Source organism: Ambystoma mexicanum, chromosome 2q (genome assembly GCF_040938575.1).
Source record: "Ambystoma mexicanum isolate Mex_15411 chromosome 2q, UKY_AmexF1_1, whole genome shotgun sequence".
NCBI classification, from domain to species: Eukaryota; Metazoa; Chordata; class Amphibia; order Caudata; family Ambystomatidae; genus Ambystoma; species Ambystoma mexicanum.
The window spans coordinates 578,150,843-578,172,183 of record NC_090924.1 but is presented as its reverse complement, the minus strand read 5'-3'; the positions used below and the strand labels follow the sequence as shown (position 1 = coordinate 578,172,183).

General features: G+C 44.6%; 1 protein-coding gene across 1 annotated transcript in view; it reads right to left on the bottom strand.

Annotated features, from left to right (window-relative positions):
* Positions 1 to 21,341, bottom strand: part of WDR86 (WD repeat domain 86) — a 552,090-nt gene that overhangs the window by 163,697 nt on the left and 367,052 nt on the right. Inside the window, exon 5 of the mRNA XM_069647716.1 lies at positions 15,731 to 15,866. Within this exon, the coding sequence (XP_069503817.1) occupies positions 15,731 to 15,866 (136 nt within the window). The remainder of the gene's footprint in view (positions 1 to 15,730; positions 15,867 to 21,341) is intronic.

The window sequence follows — 21,341 nt, the reverse complement described above, 5'->3', positions numbered from 1 at the left end:
TATTTTAGACACTCGATTAGGTTTCAGTGATCGGCTTGAGTGTCTTCGATTTTGTAGATGATTTGAGTGTCATCTACGTAGTTGTAGCATGTAATTTTGTACTTTGAAGATTCTGGTTACTGGAGTCTGGTAGATGTTGAAGTACAGTGGTGATAGTGAAGACCCTTGTGGTACTCCACAGTTGTTAACTCGTGGGGTGGATTTGAAGGGTTTTGTCCATACGGTGTCTTTTCTGTCTGCTAGGAGTGATTTAATCCAGATTAGTGCCATGTCTGTTATGTCTATGTTAAGATATGTTATGTTATGTTACTTGGAATTTATATAGTGGCTTATGTATCATTGGTATGATCTCAAAGTGCTGGTAGGTTGAACGCCCCCGGGAACCGCAGTTCAAGTCAGTAGAGAGAGAGAGTCATAAGGTGCATGGGCGCACCGGGTATGTGTGCAGCTGGTGTGGTATTTACAAGATAGCTGCTTCTTACCAGTAGGTGTGGTGGTGAGGAAGTCCGTTGGATGTGTTCAGTCTGGAGGGTGGACACCCAGACAGAGTTATGACTGCGTTTGGCCTGAGGAGACGCCTAAGCTAGCGGTATGTGCTCGGCTAGCTTTGTTTAATTAGGATGATGAGTTTGTGGGGTCATGTTAGTATGAGAACAGCTATACCGAATGTGTCATAGTATAGCTGTGTACTAGTTGATTGATGGTGTATAGGAGAGAGTAAGCGTAGTAGTGTGGTATGGTGGTTATCAGTAAAGACCGGACCGAGCACTCCATGCTTATCACCTATTCTATCCATTTTATTTACTTTATCCTTTCCATCCAATCTATTTGTTCCAGCCGCTTCGTCTGTTCCATCCACTTCATCCATTCATCCATTTCATCCGTTACATCTATTCTATCCACTAGTCTCTACCATCGACTCCATCCACATGATCCACTCATCCATTCCATCCACCCATTCCATACTTCTCATCCGTTCCATCCATTTCATCTGTTCCATCCATTTCATCCGTTCCATCCACTTCATCCGTTCCATCCACTTCATCCGTTCCATCCAATTCATCCGTTCCATCCAATTCATCCGTTCCATCCAATTCATCCGTTCCATCCAATTCATCTGTTCCATCTGCTTCATCTGTTTCATCCGCTTCATCTGTTTCATCCGTTGCATCTGTTTCTTCCGTTCCATCTGCTTCATCTGTTCCATCTGCTTCATCCTTTCTATCTGCTTCATCCGATCCACCCGCTCCATTCGTTCGAACATTTCATCCGGTCCATCCACTTTGTCCGGTCCATCCACTTCGTGTGGTCCATCCACTTCGTCCGTTCGATCCATTTAATCCGTTTCATCCACTTCATCCGTTCTATTCACTTCATTCGTTCTATCCGCTTCATCCCTTCCATCCGCTTCATCCGTTCCATCCACTTCATCCGTTCCATCCACTTCATCCGTTTCGTCCACTTGATCCGTTCCGTCAGTTCTATCTACTCCATCCATTCCAACCACTCCATCTACTCATCTGTTTGATCCGTTCGATCTGTTTATGTCTTCTAGTCTTTTGGTTAGGGTGTCATGGCTAACTGTGTCGAAGCCTGTGGAGAGGTCGAGCAGAATCAGGGCTGAGGTTGAGTTGGAGTCTGCATTTGTTTTTAGGTCGTGCCCGATGGATAGTAGTGCTGTTTCTGTTCTTATTCCAGGTCTGAAACTGACATGTGCTTGGTCTAGCAGGTGGTGTTTTTCTATGTGTTCTTGGGTTAATTTGTATACGTAGGTTTCAAGGAGTTTTGCTGGGTAGGGAATGTTTGAAATCGGCCGGTAGTTGGAGATGTCTTCTACATCGCCACTTGTGTTTTTTAAAAGCGGTTTGATACATGCTGATTTGAAGGTTCTTGGTATAGTTCCTGTTGCTAGTGAGAGATTTAGGAGGTTTCTGTAATTTTCTGATGGCGTTCCATGTGCGAGGATTGATTTGTAGATGTCAGGGGGGGCAGGGATCCATGGGTGATCCTGCTTTCTTGTTGTGTTTTACCAGCAAGACAAATGCCTCTGCTGATATTTGAGGAACGTTTGAGTTAGTGATGTGGCTCTGTGTTAGGTCTGGTTGGTTGAATGTTATGATTGGTCTGTTTTGTATTATTTGTCGGATGTCGTTGATTTTGTTCTTGACGTGGTCTGCCAGGTCATTGCAAAGTTTCTCTGAGGGTGTTGGGATGTTGTCGCAGCCTGGTGGGTTTCTCATTTCTTTAATGAAGTTGAACATTTCTTTTTGTGTGTTGGTGGCATTGGTGATTATATCTTCATAATGCTTTCTCTTCACCTTTTGTATTTCCTCCCTATATGCGTGGATTTGTTTCTGGAACAGTATTTTTTGTCTGGGCTGTATTCTTTCCTCCATTCCAACCCCATCTTCTTGTTGTCCTTTTTCATGATGCTTAGTAGTGGGGTGAACCATTTTGCCATTGCCCTTTTTTTGATGGGGTGAATGGTTTTTCTGGGGCGATCTTTTCAATTGTGTCAGCGATCCATTTGTGAAGTCGCTCCACTTTCCCGCCTCGGTCAGCCAGCTCTGGTTCAGTAATTGAGGGTTTGGTCATCTCCTGTTGTTCGAATAGGTTGCTTGCTTTGACGGTTTTCCAGTTTCTTTTTGTGGTGGTTGTGAGTTTGGGGGGCTGGATGCAGACTTGAGTTGGTAGTTTGATCACAAATGGAATGATGAGATGGTCGCTCCACAGTATTTCTATCGGTGGTGCCGTGGTGATAAGTTTTTCCTTGGCGAAAATTGAGTCGAGGGTGTGTCCTGCCGAGTGTGTTGCCCCTTTGACCAGCTGTCATAGTTTCATGGTTGTAAGTTGTTCAATCAGTGAGTTTTGGGAGTTGGCGTGACTTGCTTCAAACCAGATGTTGAAGTCCCCCAGGATAATTAGATGTTCGTGCTTGATGGCTATGTTGGTGATGGCTTCTATGAAGTTATCGACGAAGGTTGCACCTGTACACCAGGATGGATGTGATGTTGGTTTTTGGGTTCGCTGATAGGTGTATGACCATGGTTTCACAGTTCATGATGTTGAGAGGTTCATCTGTTGTCCTTTGAATGCTATTGAGGCAGAGTAAGGTATTTGGATAGACATTCTGAAAGGTGTAAGAAACTTTTGGAGTATGGCACACTCCTGCCCATGAAATGATAGTCTGCGTCACCGCGTGAGAGGAAGCTTAATTTGATGTAAGCTGAAATGTATCTCAGCGTTCCCTAAGATTTCTGCCAGGGCATACAGCACAAGCAGTGGAAGTTCCCAACTGTGGGATCTGAAGACCAAGCATGACGATCAACCAGGCTTAGCGAAGTTAGGAACCCATGACACTTTTAAATTCCTGCCACCATCCCCAAATTGGAACCAAGTTATCCTCATCTTGCAAACTTTTCAGAACTGAGAACTGATGTAACTAACATGTATGTGCCTAATGTAGACTCCCCTGCATTTTTTTAGATAACTGAGTCACCTATCTACCAGATTTGTGAATCATAATTTGAATGATAAATAAGTACCCATGGTCGTCACACTTTTTGAGAAAATTCTTCATGTTCCTTCGCTTGGAATGAGAAACACGGTCACAGTAAGAGATTTGTTAACCAGCACCATGTGAACCAGAATAATTCTCTATGACCTGGCACTTCCACTGCTGGTACCACTAACGGTTCTGATTTTAAAAAGTACCAGATAACTACTTTTAGGAGCTGGATAACAGGGCAAAAAGACCAGGAAGCACGTATAACTGTCCTTTTTGCTTTGTTAGCTGGCTCAAATTGAAAAGCCATTTGTGCCGGATAATCACGCTATTACAGTATTTACAGTGCCAACAGAAATTAAAACTGTAAAAAGCATGGTTGTAGTCTATTTGGAGATTAGAAGAACGGTGGACAAACCACAATTGTTGCTAGTGATGGTTTCGAAATGAAAGAAGGCTGCTTATCCCAACATTGGACAGCAAAGATGTGCCCTGAAAGGTTTCTTCTGTGTAAAAAGAATAGACTTTTATGAACAGCCAATTTAGCAGAGAAGATGCTTGTGTTACCTTCCGTTTTATGAGCACGCTCAGTCACAGCTTTTGCTATCGATGAACAGATATACTGCGCCCTTTGCTGCTGCTGCTGCTGCTGCCTATCTTTCATCATGCATATCTGGGAAAGAACATCCATATACTGCATAGTTTGAAAAGATCTTTAATATTGTGAAATGTAGTCTGGCAATATATCATCTACACTGTGCTTTTGGCTTTTCCATTGCTGCAGGGTTCACGAGACAAGAGATATACTGCGTATTATTAAATAATACATATCTGGCCAAGCATAACTATAATTCACAGAGCAGGCACAGATTCAGAAATACTATACACAATCTGGCAGTAGCGTAGCTGTACAGTACATAGATTACTTGACTGTTCAAATAAATATGTTTAAGGAAGCATATGCAATCTCCTGTCCAGATAATTAAATATGGACATGTATTTAAATAGCAATTCATGCCAGATCCCTCCTACTTCTTAGCTGTGTAGTAAGTGTAATTTTACCCAAGGCAATGGTACTCGGTTTATCGACCTCTACTAATATACGGTGAGTGTATAAAGAACAGAGCACAGGCCACTGCTTGACAATATGGCCCATGTTAATCCATATCAAATGGAGGATATTCAAATGAATAAATACAGGCAGTACACTCCTATATGGTAATTCAGGGCCAATGCTATAGAACCCAGAGCAATGTGATGAAAACACGCCCTCCCCTCCCCCGCCCGCAGTGATCAACCAGCACTTTCAGCACGTTTGATTGTAGAATGGAATGGAAATACTCTCATGAATGCATCCAGTGCAGATGCAGCTCAGTTGGTTTTATTCATCCCTTATCAATTCAGTGAGCGCCTAGTGGCACGCCGCTTAGCTCCTGTCCCTTAGCTCCCATAGGAACATTTATTTTCAATGTCAGAAACATTCTGCTTCAGAGCACCAAGAGCACAGAGGTGGTGGTGGTGGGGGAGGGTGGGCGACCGAGGAAAAGAGGAAGAATGGGTACATTTAACATAGGAGGTCACAGGAAGCATCATCAGCCCACAATAACAACAAGAATGCAATGAGCCCCTGCATCTACCAAACCTTGTTCCTGCATGCACCGCATGAAAGTCTTACCATGACCACACCGAAGCCCTGAAGCTATTATGATATGAAACAAGTGTTTCTATGTGTGACAAGACAAGGGAAGGAAGACAGAGGGAAGACAAGACAAACGATCTTACCAGGCCTTGTGTCATTCAGATCGTGCAAGTGCGAGAACGAGAAGTGCAAGGGGACGAGGGGAGTGCAAGGGAGAGGGGAAAACAGAGCAGCAATGCTCTGAGTAAGTCCAGCCAGGGCAGCGCAGCTCTGGGTAGTGCAAGGAGAACAAGGGACTGTAGGACTACAATTACAGCCCCTCATTGCGTGGTAGGCCTGGAGGCAGTCCATGGGTGACTGATCAAGAAAGAGATTGGTATCCAGTGAGACCCTGAGGGTAGACAAGCAACCAGTCGGTACAGCAGACTGGTAGTTCAGGTAGGTCCGCCGGGGAGAGAGAGATAGCAGAGGACAAGAGGAACGTTTTGAGCTGCTTCCGGAACGTCAGGTGGTACAGCTCAAGTTTGAGAGGGGCAGTAAGCCCACTCCAGAGGGAGGCACCTGCAGAGGAGAGAGATCTACCCCCACTCTCTGCCTGAAGAAGTGTCTAGCCCTTAGTGAGTTGGACGTAGCTGAGCGAAGGGCTCGAGAAGGAAGGTATTTTGGAAGAGAGCATTTATATGTAGTGCAGCCCCCGGCCCCAGAAAGCCTTGCGGACAATGCAAAGGGTCTTGAAATTGATCCTTGCAGCCACCAGGAGCCAGTGGAGAGATTTCAGGGCTGGAGATATACGGTCCCTGGGCTTGAGGCGAAGGATAAGTCTTGGAGTCATGTTCTGGATTAGTTGCAGAGGGCGGAGAGTAGAGGAAGGCAGATTGAGAATGAGGCTGTTGCAGTAGTCCAGCCTAGAGAGAATCAGGGCTCTGGAGAGGTATCCAGTCAATGTCTCGAATACAAAGCATTGAATGACAAAAGCATCGAAAAATGCATCGGAAAAAAAAGCATCTAATGCATTTTTTTCAAAGGTAAAGGTTTAATTTTAATTTTAATGGGTTTTAAGGGGTAAAAAAAACAGGGTTTGGGGGACCCCCCATAACCCTCTATAAAAAAAAGAAAAAATACATTCAATGCTTTTTTTTCGTTACTTTGTCTTAGATGCTTTGGCATTCGATGCTTTGTCATTTAATGCCATCATTATAAACCCTCTGGAGACAGTGGGCTTCTGGGGGAAAGTGAGAAAGGGAAGAGTCCCTTTGAGGAGGTGCAGCTGGTAGTGGGACTTCTTGGCGACATCCGAGATGTGAGGAGAGAAAGAGAGAGTGACGTTGAAGATGACACCAAGGTTTTTTGCCCTGCAGGAAGGCGAAGGAAGAGGGCCCAAGGCAGGCGGATAGAGTGAGATATAGAAAGCAGGGGCAGGGGTCTCAATGAGAGGGATCTCTGTTTTACTGGCATTAAGGCAGAGATCATTGGAGGCGCACCAATCTTAAATCGCGGATAGACAGTCAGGAATGCGCGAGAGAGCCGAGGAGGCTTGGGGAAACCTGAAGGAAAGCTGAGTGTCATCTTCATAACACTGAAAGTTAGAGGAGAAGTTAGAGATCAGGTGGGCCAAAGGGGCCAATTAGAGGTTGAAAAACCAGGGTGAGAGGATAGAGCTGCAAGGAACGCCACAGGTAGAGAGGTGGCAGAGAGAAAGGGACCTAGTTGGACCTGGGAGGGGCGGTCCAGAGGAAGGAGGTCAGCCACTCCAGGTCCTGATCTGTGATGCCTAGGTTCTCACAGCATTGATCGATCAGGATGGTGTGGTTGACCGTGTCGAAAGCAGAGAAATGACCAAGGAGGATGAGGACAGAAGGAATGCTGGAATCAAGGTTAGAGAGCAGATCTTCACAGGTGTTTAGGAGAGCAGTTTCTGTGCCTCTGGCAGCTCTGAAGCCAGACTGACGGTAATGGAGACAACCAACAGATTCAGTGTGGAGAGTAAGCTGGGAGATGGCCAGCTTTTCCAAGAGTTTGCCCAGGAAAGGGGTGATGGAGATTGTACTTGGGTGCTACAAGCACTGATTGAACACCTTTGTGACCCAACAAAGGCCCTTTAGGCAACAGACTGAACATTAAAATAAACTCTACGGGGCTCCTGCAGTGACTGCAATGATCTGTAAAATCTACATTGAGAATCTGCAGGTTCTTGCATTGATGGCACTGTGCTTCTGTAAGCATCCTGCAGGGAGGAAAGGAGAACTTCCAGGTACCCTACTGAGCTCCTTCAGAGACTCCACTGAGGTTCTGTCCGGACAGATTGGGGCTCCTTCAGGGATCCTACTGACCTACTGCAGCGATCCTATTGAGATCCCGCAGGTAGGTAAACCATGGAGGGGTCCTAGAGGCATCTCTTGAACTTCAGCAAGTGCCCCTCTGAGTACCTCTTATCTTACACACCTACCCCTCCTTCTTAAAATGCTATCTCACACTATGGAATAAAGTATCCTTTGGCATTTGGATGAAGAATGCCCTCTCATGGTCATCTTAATCCCCAGAACCCTAGCACGGTCCCTGTAGTACTCTTCTGCTTGATGCCACTGTTTGAACCAACCACTCTTTGGCTTTGCAGCATGCTGTACTTGAAGGAGCCTTAAGGCTCATCGTATGCACACTCCTTCACTCGATTATGACAGAGAACATTGTGGAATCACTTTGAGGTGGAAAGGAGCTGTGCAGCCGAGAATGTGGTTGATCTGTGAATTCTGGTGAGCCTGTTGCTTGCATCCCCCATCCTAGTTTTTTTTTTTTTTTACTGTTCACTACAGATGGAAACAGTTTGTACTCGTCGGGAAACCTTGCATGAGGGCAGTAAAAATCAGGCATTGGGACCAATGTGAAAGCAGTGCTTGTGGGAATCACTCCAATCACGCAGTACATCACTCCCAGCAGGAAGCCAAAGTGTGAAAGGGCTCACAGACATGAGCGCACTTTCCTGGCGAATCATGCACAGTGAGGGAGGAAAGTGACAGCAGCTTTGGCTACGCGTGCCACTGCAGCTGGGCATGTTGGAAATTGCCATAAAGAGTGTTTCTGGAAAAATTGCCAGATCGGTTATTGGGGACAGACACGGCTTTGCATGTATTTTGCAGAAGAGCGATACTCCTTCCTGACATTGAAGGGTCTGTCTGCATCTGTGGCAGGGTACGGGCTTGTACCGTTAATATGCATGTTTGTATAAACCATGGTTGCTCCTGGGCAACGTGGACAATGGCGATCCCTGTCAATGAGTAATGCACTCTGCGCTTTGGCTCTATCTACTATGTGCTAATATTTCACTCGCCAGGCCTCACTAAACAGACGCGGATCCTTATTCACAGAGTGTTTTCTAATGGGGGTTTGCCATTATAAACCGCTCCTGTGAATTAATAGGGCCTCAGACCAAGCCCGCAGCCGCCATAGGTGGTTGAAAAACAGTGGGTCTATGTGGATGATTGAACCAAGCTGCAAGATCTATGAGTCGTGACATGACCATCTTTCAACATGTCATCCTCAAGCAGGAAACGGGCGGTGCCTGCCTGTAACCCAATGCTCTGTCACTGAGACAGGAATGAAATGCTATGAAGCAAAGAGCAACGGGTCACTGGGCCTCAGCCCAGGTTACTAGCGTTTGCAAAGTTCCTGTTCACTCAAATAATTGCAATCCAAAGACAATGTTTAGGCAAAGCTTGAAACAAGTAATTGTTTTGGTGTTTGCAGGTGTTAGTACATTTTACATTTATAGCTATTAATTTGTGTGGGGCCCCATAGATAACGGCCCCAGTTCAAACAAGCATTGCCAATGCAAATAGATTTGGAGTGTGTTGTTGTTTATTGCATTATACATTTAGCAGGGAGGGAAGAAATGCCAGTACAAGGTGGAAGAAATTACAGCATGGGAGGGAAGGAAGGGCAGTACTGGGGGGTGAGGGAAGCACTGTGGGGAGAGGAATAAGAAATAAACGGCAACATGAGGGAGAATAAACAAATCCTATCGATGAAAGCTAGGCCAGCAACGAGTACACAGGTGCATTGTACAACATGTGAAGGAATGAGTGACACTGCAAATTGGGGGAGGGGGAAGAGTGACAGCTCAAATGGGGGGAAGAGTGATGGGGCTAATGAGCGGCAGAGCAACAGCGTAGCGGGGAAGGGGCAACAGCACAAAGGGGGAGCAGCGACAGCACAAGAGGGATGGATCGACAGCACAAGGGGAAGGAGCCATAGTGCAAGTGAGGAAGGAGCGACAGCGCAAGGGAGGAGTACATCTGTTGGTTGTATGTATAATTGCAGCGTTTGGTCGTAGTTGTCCTATATAGTAGTTCTAATCTCAATGGGACACATTTTGCTTATGGTACGCCCCATTTTCAATAATTTGCTTACCGGAGCCTAGCCAGCCACCTAAGTCCTAAACTGGTGGAAATGCACACAAGCATCTCTTAATATAAACTCTTAGAACCTCCTACACATTGACTGCGGTCACCGAGGGCGTTCCACTCACAAAGCGCATTGAGGCCATACAAATGGGGAAAGAGAGCTATATAAATACCAAATACAATACAATACCATTTGTATGGTGGAGATGGGGTCTGGGGGGGCGGAATGCTACTTGCGTTTCCGCCACCTTGCTTCCTCTCCACCATACAAATTCTGCAGAATTTGCACCGGCATGCTTTTTTGTGCCCGCACAAATGCTGGCGATCCCTAGGGGGTCTGCCTGCTTTATACGCCAGCATAAAGCAGGCAGACCCCATAGGGATCCATTGTAAATGCTGCCTGACATGCTCCCATAGTGTTTACAATTACAATTAAGCACTGCCTGTCATTGTAAACGTTTACAATAGGCACAGTTGCAAGCAGTTATTATTAAGTGAATTAAGCCCCTCAAGACCTACTGACCTTCTCTGATCTTGAACGTATCATTTACAAATGCAAGGAAGACCTTAATACGTTCGAGGCAATCTGGAGTCCCTTCCTGGAGACATGTGGCTAACCTATTTATATCCAGCTGATAAAAACTGTATCGCCCGAATATCACCCTCTCATCTTGGACCCTCTATGCGTAACACCGAAGTTATTATTACATTAATAGTCATTATTGCATGCTAACTTCTTATGCGTTATCTGACAAGGTAGATCAATGCATACTTTTCTGAAATTCTTTTTTTTTCTTCTTCCCCCTTGTATAGAGTGTTAAGACTCTGAATATTATTCTGACTTGTTATTTACATCTTAATTATGCTATGCATCTGTTATACCAATACAATTTCTAAATGATAAAAATGTACTCTCGACTGAGAATGAACAGGCGAAATAATCTCTTTGAAGGGATGGTTGCCACTCAGGAGAGTCTACAACCACCTGAATGGTTGTAGGTAACCCCAGGCATGTGTTTCGGGCTTGTTGGGCATCCTCTTGGGGTTTAATCCAAAATTATTAAGGGTAATACAGATGTGGACCCCTTGCTCACTGTGTTTAGAGAGGCACAGCTCCATCTCACTGATGAAAGCCAAAAATACACTAGGCTAGTCAGATCTAGTACAACATCACCAGAGAAATATCACTTGTGGCCCATTGAGAAAATCTTTACATCACTATGTTATGTTTTTATTTTCAAAACTTCCATCGACCATGAAGACTACCTATCTTGCCATTGTGGTATGCTGTTATGGGCTTTTTGTATAGCAGTTAAATCTCACATGGGAGGTCCAGGGCTTCGATGGTCTCCTGTTTTGGCATTCAGAATTGCATGCAATAGGTGGGTGTTACTGTGCATCGAGATCATCACTAGTGTTGGATCCTCTACTGAGGACCTCTAGGAGTATATGTTAGGTTGTTGGGTCTAGTTAATGGAAGATCTGCTACCTGTAATGGATGGAGTCTGATAGTCTGAGAGTGGAAAAGAAATTCGATTTTGGATATAAAGGATGTTGGGAAGTTTTTATTAAACACATTTCGCTATCAAACCTTACCAAATTACCTACCAATAATTAAATTGGTGTTGGCGAGCGGAAAATTACCACACTAAATGTGGGAGATATTTAGGCCATAAATTAAACACTTTTGGGTAAGCGCAAGATTAAGTAAAACAAAACTAAGTGTGTAAAACAATAATACAACCGACCTTTTGCAAAATCGGTTATAACCAAGCATAACATCTAGGCTTCTACTGGCAAACTAATTCTGTATCCCCATCTTGGACAGCATGAGATCTTATAGACATTTTACTCTGCAATTTTCTTTAGAGAAGAGGCTTTCTTTTTAAACAGTTGAATGCACCATACAAATTGTGGAAGATTGCTCTGACTGCAGCCAACAATATGGCAACCTCACATGTTTAGACAGTTCCAGTTTTCATAATCACAGTTCCCATTTTATTTTGTGATGATGGCTGAATTTTATTTTGTAGTGTCTCTCTCTGGTTGGCTTTTCTAGATAAGTCATAATCAAATTCCTTTTGTCATGGATTAGGGATTACAGGTGCTTTTTGCAATAAGTGGCATATGCGTTTTCTGCCACAGGACCCCCTGTTGCAAGAAATATCCTTGTTGCTTGTTCTCCACTATTGACTGAACGCCATATCCTGTTGGAGTTTTTTAAAAGGTTATTGTCATGGCTATTCCTGGACTTTGCTGAGGTTGGTGATCGGCCAGAACCTCAATCGGATTTAGCCTCATACAAGGTTTTCCCTCATATAGGTTTGACCTACTCTCTGAAAAGTCCTTAAATGGGAATTGGAGAGGTCAGAATTGTCTTTGCTCTATTATGCTGGGATCTAAACAATCCGGATTTTTGAGAAAATAGACCCCAGTAACCTTCACAATCCACACAAATAATGAAACTAGTGCTGAAGTCGGTTTTTTAGTTTGATAAAGTCCTAGTTCGAAATCTGACAATGTTCTGCCTGCATGTTTACAATGTTTTTATTTTGTATATATTTATTGTGGTTCTGGTTGATACAGGTGAACCTTGCACAAAATCCACCAATTCATTAATACCACACACTATACATTAATCAATAGAGGAAAAAAACACAAGCATATAAATATAAAACATGGATATGTGCATGCATACATATAAAAACCCACTAAAATCCTTAATACACAATTCTACTGCTTACATAAGAATACAAATTCCTCATCTATCAATAGTTATTGTGCAAATAACAATGAATCAGTATATACCAGTTTAGAATTACCATGCTATTTTGATCAATCCTGCAGAATTAAGTAGATTTATTGTCGTAAAAAGAGTTTCTTCCCCACGAGTGAGCCTATAAAACATATTTAACTAATGTTAAAAAATCTACATTATGGAAAAATCTATTCAGTAATAAAATGTCTAATTCTTGCAGAGTACTACATTTCAATTAAAATATGTTGTCTACACTGAATAGTATTCGGGGCATTGCATAGCAAACACTGACCTAGAATCCCATAACTACTCGTAGGCCGACTCACTCTAATTTCTTGAATTTCCCTGGCCAGCAGAAGATTCAGTCTAAACCTAAGGAATTGACTGCGCCACAGCACGTTTTGGAACTTCTTTAAGTACAATGGCAAATGCCCCAAAGGTTTATCCAAAGGAGAAAGGCTTTGGTATACTTTATAAGATTTCAACTTTTTATTGTCACCCTCCAATCCAAATCCCTTAATCTTTTCTTTACCAATAATGGATTAGAGATCAACTCATCGACCTCCAATTCACATTCATATAATATGAAATCAGAAGATGTTCCAAAATATTTTAGAGGGTAATTTGTAACTATCACCGCCTCCCCCATATCATTATACAATGAGCCAGAAATAGGGTTTAACAATGGTCTGTATAAATGTAGCATTTTACAATTCACAGTGTAAACCAATGAGTACAGTCCTAACTCTAAACGCAGCACAGCTATTGGCAGACAATCTGGTAGACCTAACGCTTTTGCCAAATAATAGCTTCCACCATTTCCCAGTCCATTCCTCGGCCTATGGCAGCAACCTCTACCCCATAAATCAAGGCTGGTATTACTTAATTTGTAAAAATCCAAAACTGGGACCAGGTGGTGGCATTATTGCCTATGAATTCTCTTCATCTACACTGCAAAATGCATTGCCTTGTCCCTATTCCTCGCCACTAGGTTTCCTCTATTCGGGCTTGCTTCCATAACAAAACCGAGATAGGTTATGCTTGTGTTTATTATCAAAGGTTGATTATATATCGTCCAAACATAGCCCATTAGTATTCACAGACTCTGGGAAAATGACAGGAAGTTGTATCACAAAGTACCCCTTGGTCAGTGCTGGGCTGGACTAAACCAATTCAACTGCATTAGTTCTTGATGGAGCATTATCTAAAGCGAGTATTGGCTCTTGGATAGGACATCTGGATGCTGGACTATTCAGTAGAAAACCTTTCTCTTGGAGGGTGGTATGGCGTAAGAGGTTTTGTCTAAGCCTTCTTGGAGGGTGATGCGATGTAAGAGGTTTTTCTAGTTCTTTTTGGAGGGCGATATGATGTAAGAGGTTTGTTCTAGGCCTTCACTTTGTATCACTTATGAAGTCAGATCTCATAGTTGGACCACTGTTTGAATTTGCTAAATTGGAATGCTTTGTGTCTTATTTTAGCCTTAGCCCTAGCCCATGTATGCTCAGAACTGTGGCAACATGCTCTTCTGATGCCCTCACTACACACATTATTGTATTTTTGTGTCCAACTTTTGTAGACTCTGTGTTGGGCTTAAATGTATAATGCTTGTGGGGGCATAGTGTATCTCCTACAAAGGCTCACACATGTTCCTTCCATGTCCTCCTTTTCCAGACAAGTTCTCTTGTTCCGACCATTTTCTCATTTAGTTCTCCTGTTACTCGTTGCCAACACTGCTTGAATGTGGTTCTGAGAAGCTGGAGGGACTGAAATGTTTGGGGTTTCGCTAGAGGGTGCGCTACTGGTTTATTAATGTGCCCTCCTTTCTTAATTAAACAAGTCATTTATCTTCAGCTGTGTTAGATCTCTGGTGGTAGAAGGAAAAGGTATGGACTAATTTCCAGGCTTAGTGCATTTTGGGTCACGCTGGTTATGATTACATTCCCTTTGTCCTTTCCCCATGGGTGGTCTCTGGCTTGTATATTAGGTATTGTTGCTTTCTGTACCTAAATAAACAGTATTTGCCTCATCTTATTGGCTGCTACCTATTAGCTATGCCTGCATCAAAGGAGAAAATGGGCTGGCTATACTGTGGCTCCCAGCAGGTGCCAAAATTCCCAGAACACTTACCAGGAAAATTCCAGAAGAGATAGGAATTTAATTTTCAGGTTCTAAAGTCACTTCGCTTGTGTTACATCCCAGACACCCATTGCTGTATTGCAGTGCCCTGCTGCAGACAAAGTGCCCTTACGTTTCCTTACTTGAGCTCAGGAGGGCTAATCCAAGATTGAGGGTGAGTTGGATGGTGAAATTCTCATCTAGATGGCTGTATCGCCTGGGATTCCAGTGACAGGCAATGGGCAGTATTGCCAGAAAAAGTGTAGCTGTAACAGTGACTGGCTTAAAGCCTCGGTTACTTATAGAAACTTGTGCTACATTGGCTGAAAATCCAGACACACGGATTGGCACAGGGACTCCCCAGACGCCCCTTTGATTCAGCAGCCCACAGTCATGCTAACAAATCAATACAGAGTACTGAGAACAGGGCTGCAAGCCGCACCATGTACATGTTAGATGCTGAAACATGGACACACCCGCCTCCACTAGCCCATTGTACCATACTGGGAAGTAAGAGGTAAAGAAGCCAGAACAGTAATTCCAGAACTGTACAGTGTAGCTTCTTCTTATTTTGGGAATAATTAGGACCGCTGTTCATTTGGTTGGCTGACAGTTCCAATGTGTAGCAGTTGAGCTGTGCCCCTGCCATGGCTCTCACAACAGTAGCATCCATGCCATTTGAAGAATTTACGGTGCCCTAGGCACAGTGGTATTTAAGCATCCCCTTGCAAGGGAACCAGATTTTGCGTTTGTAGAATCAGCCTGGCACTTGCCCCTCTAGAGTAAGGCAGGTTTATCAAAGCAAGAATGAACCACTCAGTATTTCTTTACACGTGGGTTAGCATTGTCTGAGTAATAGATCCGGAAATATAACATATGTTGTCATAGATGAGCAGAGGGTCTGTATATCACATTAATGACTGTACAAATACTTAAGCGTCTACATCATGGTGCGGTGGTGATGAACAGATGTTGGTTCACTTGTAGAAAAGTGTTTAGAAATTCTTAGCACAAGAAAATCAGTCTCAATACTAACTAAATATAATATATTGTGCGCTGATAACTCTGATTAACATAGAAAACCTTATCTAGCGTCAACTATTTTCCATTTCAACACTCAACATCTGTCTGTGCAGCGAATGGTTAACAATCCGTTCAAACCATGGAGTAGCCACACCTTCCAACACACTTTAGAAGCGACGGAAAAGTACGCCTTAAAGTTCAGCTCACTATTATTACACTGAGACGGAAGGTGAAAGTGATCTCTTGGATGGTGCTGAATCGATGGAGCTGTAAGTGCCCAACAAGTTACTTACAGATCCCGGCGTGGTACTTCAAAGTGCTGACGCTGTGCTTATGTGCGGTGTATGTTCGGACACATTCTCCGGTATCGGCAGACCAGCACTTCACCGTCCTGTCCACACTCCCCGAGTACAGCTGCCTGTTCACCAGCTGCAGGGAAAAGACACACATAAGGACATTAATGTCTTCCTCGTGGCCTGTCCTGTTTTTTTTACAAAGCGATAATTGAACTTTTCTAACTGTCCGAAAGGTGACAGAAAATAAATGGCACACGTTCCTCCCAAGGGTTTGAGGTCACTTTTCCAGGATAACATGATTTTTCCAGGTGGGGAAGCTGTTATAAGAATCCAGGTCTCCTAGTTTCAGAGTCATTTAGCCTTTAGACCACATTTTCTTCAATAGGAGCAAAGCCTTGCATTTTCGTGTCACCGGTTCCAATTGTAATCTACCCAATTAAACATGGTAAATCACTGGGCGTCATGTGGTACATCCTGACAATGGCTTTACTTACACTACGACCATACAATCTACAGACATATTTTACCCACCATAGTGAACGAAGTACTACGTAATCTAATCTAAAATGGATTCTAAAACTGATTGATGAATGTGATTCTTTAACTCCAAGCACGCAACTCAGTTCACTAACCCCACATAGTTGTAGTTCATGGCGACATTTGATGTGCCATTTGAAACGATTGCTTAGGACCAGCGGGTTTAAATGTCAATGAACATTGCCATGAGCTTTAACAGTGACACTGCCATGTGCCCGCACACATCACTAGACAAACACGCTGGAGCCCCACCCCTGTCAGATCACAGAGGAAGAGGAAGTGCTTTGATACGGTCCATCATAAACATCCTGCGGTACTCACAAATATCTAACAAGTAACTTTACACAATTTGCTTGATTTTGAGAGATGTTCCTAAGCAAAATAATTGTTTTTTACACACACAAACAAATGATTGAAACAAGGTATTTTGCAATTCCCGAAGGGGGTTCCCCGGGGGAAAGCAATGCGTTTCCCCCGGGGAGATTTTTGGCGCTGCACAAGGCGCATAGAGCACCCCATGGGTATATAAAGGGTTGGGGAACGTTCTGGAGCAGGCGATGGTTAGGACGTGCGTCCAGGTCGCCTGCTCCAGAGCCTTCCCTGTTTGGGGCCTAGGTAGTGCAGGTCATGGAGGTAGGAAGAGTGGGTACTTAGATAATTAGTTGGTGGGAGGGTAGGCTTAGTTTTAGCATATCATTTTGTTTCCTTTTTCTTCATTAATTATATAATTTCGTCATAGTCGGGTGTGCTGTAAATAAAGCACACCCAACACTTATCAGAAGCTTGTGTACATTGCGGTCTGTGTTGCAGCTTTACGGGTAGTAAGGTGTCCCGTGTAGTTTTTTCCTGTCAGCCCGTTCATCCGCTCTAAGGGTGGTGCGGTGCTGCTTTTCCGGCCAGGTGAAATAGGGGCTTCTTGTTTGTAGCCCTTCTTTGTGTGGGCACTCGGGGGGGAGGGAGGGCTGGTTTTCTCAGGCCAGTAAGTGTTCATTGCTAGTTGGATTTAGGGCCGAAGTTCGTAGGCATTCGTTGTTTGTTTTTGTAATGCGGTGCCGCTCTCCGGCCGCGTGTGGACAAGGCCGAGTCCCATAAAGGGGCCGCGTGCTAGAGGCAGTGACTCCGTGCTCTGCTTGTGTTGTTTGTGTTCGTAACGCGGTGCTGCCCATCGGCTGCGTGTGGGCAGGGTTGTGCCCCTTAAAGGAGCCGCACGTTTAGAGGCAGAGACACATTGCTCTGCATCTGTGCTAGATATTAGCACCTACAGCAGAGGTCGCCAAACGGTTGATCGCGGGCGATCGCGGGCGATTAATAGCTCACCTGAGCCTCTTCAGTCTCCCGCGCTGGAAATACTGAAAAATAAACATGATCAGGATCTGAACCCTGGTCGTCTCAATTGCGGGCGGGGAGCTTGGCTGCTGTGCCACATGGAGCTGCTTGTAAATTCCTTGACAGATGTCTGTATCACGTTCTGCTTCTGGAGGCTGCCTGTAGTACCAGAGTTGGCCTTGTGCGCCCCCAACACTGTCTTGCTTAAGCAAGCTGCTCTTGTTTGCCAGAGATGTCGGAGGGGCTGGGGCAGGATCAGGATCATTGTGACCACGCAATGAAAATATCACAGTAGCACTGCTGCTCGCCTGGAAATGTTCAAAATAATATTTAAAAAATGGTGCAATTTCTTTCATGTGGCTTCTTTCCAAACTCCACACTGTACATTTCCACTTGAAATCACTTCCATGACACAGGTACACCCACTTTTAGTACATTAAGTGATCCATAGACACGCTGTACAGTAGAAGCCTACCAGGGTAGCTCAGCAGGTTGACAGACCGATGCTGAGATGTTATATATTCAAAACTAAATGCTGTATCATATCATAAGTGTTTCAAGGCGCGACGAGGCAAGGAAGGGGGAACAGAGATAAGACAGACAATGATCCTACTAGGCCAGGTGTCATTCAGATCGCACAAGTGCATGGGAAGGGGGAAGTAGGAAAGTGCGAGGGGAAGGGTACAGTGCAATACATGGGATAATAAATAACAATAAGTAGCGTCCGGCCAGCTGGTGGCAAATGCAAGGGTAGTGCAGACATCAGGTGTCAAGTGCCAGTGGTGGAACTGTAGGGGTACAGAACAGTCCCTAAGTGCGGGGGGTTGCCAGGAAGGCAGTGCAGGTGTACAACTGGGGGGGCTTGGCTTGAGAGAAGGGGGGGGTTGCCAGGTGACCAGTGCAGTTTCAGTATCTGCCAGGAAGTCAGCAGGGGAGAGGAGGAGAAAAGGCAGAAGCAAAGAGAAAGGTTTTGAGGTGCTTCCAGAACTGGACATGATTCTCCTCAAGTTTCATGGAGGCTGTTCCAGAGGGAGGCCCCAGCCGAGGAAAGAGATCTACCACCAACTCGTTGCTTGGAGAAGCGAATGACCCTGTGGGAGTTGAAGGCGGATGAGCAAAGAGCTCGAGAAGGAAGATATTTTCGAAGAGAGAGTTGAAGGTATTGAGGCCCCAGGCCCCAGAAGGCCTTGTGGACAATACAGGGGGTTTTGAACTTAATCCTCGAAGTCACTGGGAGCCAGTGCAGAGATTTCAGTCCTGGAGAGATACGATCCCTGGGCTTGAGGCCAAGGACAAGTCTCGCAGTCCTGTTCTGGATGAGTTGCAGAGGGCGGAGAGTGGAGGCAGGCAGATTTAGAAAGGGGCTGTTGCAATAGTCCAGCGTAGGGAGAACCAGAGCTCTGGAGACAGTGAGCTTCTGGGGGAAGGAGAGGAAAGGAAGAATGCCTCTGAGGAGGTGCAGCTGGTAGTGTGACTTCTTAGAGATGTCAGAGATGTGAGGAGAGAAGGAGAGTGTGGAGTCAAAGATGACCCTGAGGTTTTTAGCCTCACAGGTGGGAGCAGGAGGAGGGCTAAGGGAGGCCGACCAGAGAGTGACAGGAAAGGAGGGAGCAGATGTTCCAATGAGGAGAATCTCGGTCTTACTGGCATTAAGGCAGAGATCATTGGCTGCACACAACTCCTGGGTGGCGGACAGGCAGTCAGAGATGAGGGAGGGAACCTTACACAAAATCCACCAATTCATTAATACCACATACTATACATTAATCAATAGAGGAAAAAAACACAAGCATATAAGTATAAAACATGGATATATGCATGCAGGCATACATATAAAAACCCACTAAAATCCTTAATACACAATTCTACTGCTTACATAAGAATACAAATTCCTCATCTATCAATAGTTACTGTGCAAATAACAATGAATCAGTATATACCAGTTTCGAATTACCATGTTATTTTGATCAATCCAATTAAAATATGTTGTCTACACTGAAAAGTATTCGGGGCATTCCATAGCATATACTGACCTAGAATCCCCTAACTACTCATAGGCCGACTCACTTTAATTTCTTGAATTTCCCTGGCCAGCAGAAGATTCAGTCTAAACCTAAGGAATTGACTGCGCCACAGCACGTTTTGGAACTTCTTTAAGTACAATGGCAAATGCCCCAAAGGTTTATCCAAAGGAGAAAGGCTTTGGTATACTTTATAAGATTTCAACTTTTTTATTGTCACCCTCCAATCCAAATCCCTTAATCTTTTCTATACCATGGATTAGAGATCAACTCATCGACCTCCAATTCACATTCTTATAATATGAAATCAGAAGATCTTCCAAAATATTTTAGAGGGTAATTTGTAACTATCACCGCCTCCCCCATATCGTTATACAATGAGCCAGAAGAACAAGTTACTTTCTTACCTGGTAACGTTCTTTCGATGGGATGGTCCGACGACGTATTCCATATCTATGACATGTAATCACCACAGCTGTGCTGCTTCGGAAACTTTTTCGGCGTCTGCGTCCTGCGTCGATGACGTCGATGCGCTGTCGTCGAGGACCTCCTCCGACGTCCGACGTCATCCGATGTGATAAGTAGGACGCACGACGCCCATAGCCTCAGTTGTAGTTTTTTCCCCCAGAACGTGTGACAGAAGTCAACTGCCAGCAGACACAAAGCCTTGCGGAACGGAAGCTGCAATCGCAAAAGAAATTCTGTAGCGGGGAAGGCAGGGCAGGAGCGATATGGAATACGTCGTCGGACCATCCCATCGAAAGAACGTTACCAGGTAAGAAAGTAACTTGTTCTTCGAGGGGATTGGGTCCTCCGACGTATTACATATCTATGACAGACTCCCAAAGCAGTACCAAAGCAAGGAGGAGGGAAAGAATTTAGAATCAAAATGTAGAATAGCCAATCAAATAGCAGAGCAAAGGACCGCCTTGCCAAAGGCCAGATCCTGCGCTCGGATGGAATCAAGGGAATAGTGACGTACAAATGTATGAACTGAAGCCCAGGTGGCTGCATCACAGATGTTGCGAATAGGAACACCCCTCTGCAGGGCAGTAGACGCAGCCATACCCCTGGTAGAATGGGCCCGCAAGCCAGCCGGTGGGTCCTTACCCGCCAAACGGTAGCACTCCGAGATGGCCAAAATAATCCAGCGAGACAAAGTCTGTTTCGTCACAGCTTGCCCCAAACGCTTTCCAGCGTAACCAATAAAGAGTTGATCATCCACTCTGACCCGGGACATGCGTGAAACATAAAAGCTTAAAGCTCTCCTAGGATCAAGCCTATGGAGCCTCTCCTCTTCCTTACCAGGATGCGGAGGAGGATAGAATGCCGGAAGAACAACCTTCTGGGCCAAATGAAATTCCGTCACTACCTTCGGAAGAAAAGAAGGACGAACTCTAAGGACAACCCTGTCCTTGTGAAATACAGTGAAGGGAGGCTTAACTGAAAGTGCCTGTAACTCACTCACTCTGCGAGCGGAAGTAACCGCAACTAAAAACACAGTTTTCAGAGTTAACAGCCTCAAAGGGCAAGAATGTAAAGGCTCAAACGGAGCACCCATAAGAAACTTAAGAACCAGGTTTAAATCCCAACCGGGCACCAGGAAAGGTGACGGAGGGAACACATTAGTGAGCCCTTTCAGGAACTGTGAAATTAAAGGGATTTTTAAGTAAGAACACTCTTCAGACGAGCGCTTAAAGATGGACAGCGCCGCCAGGTAACCC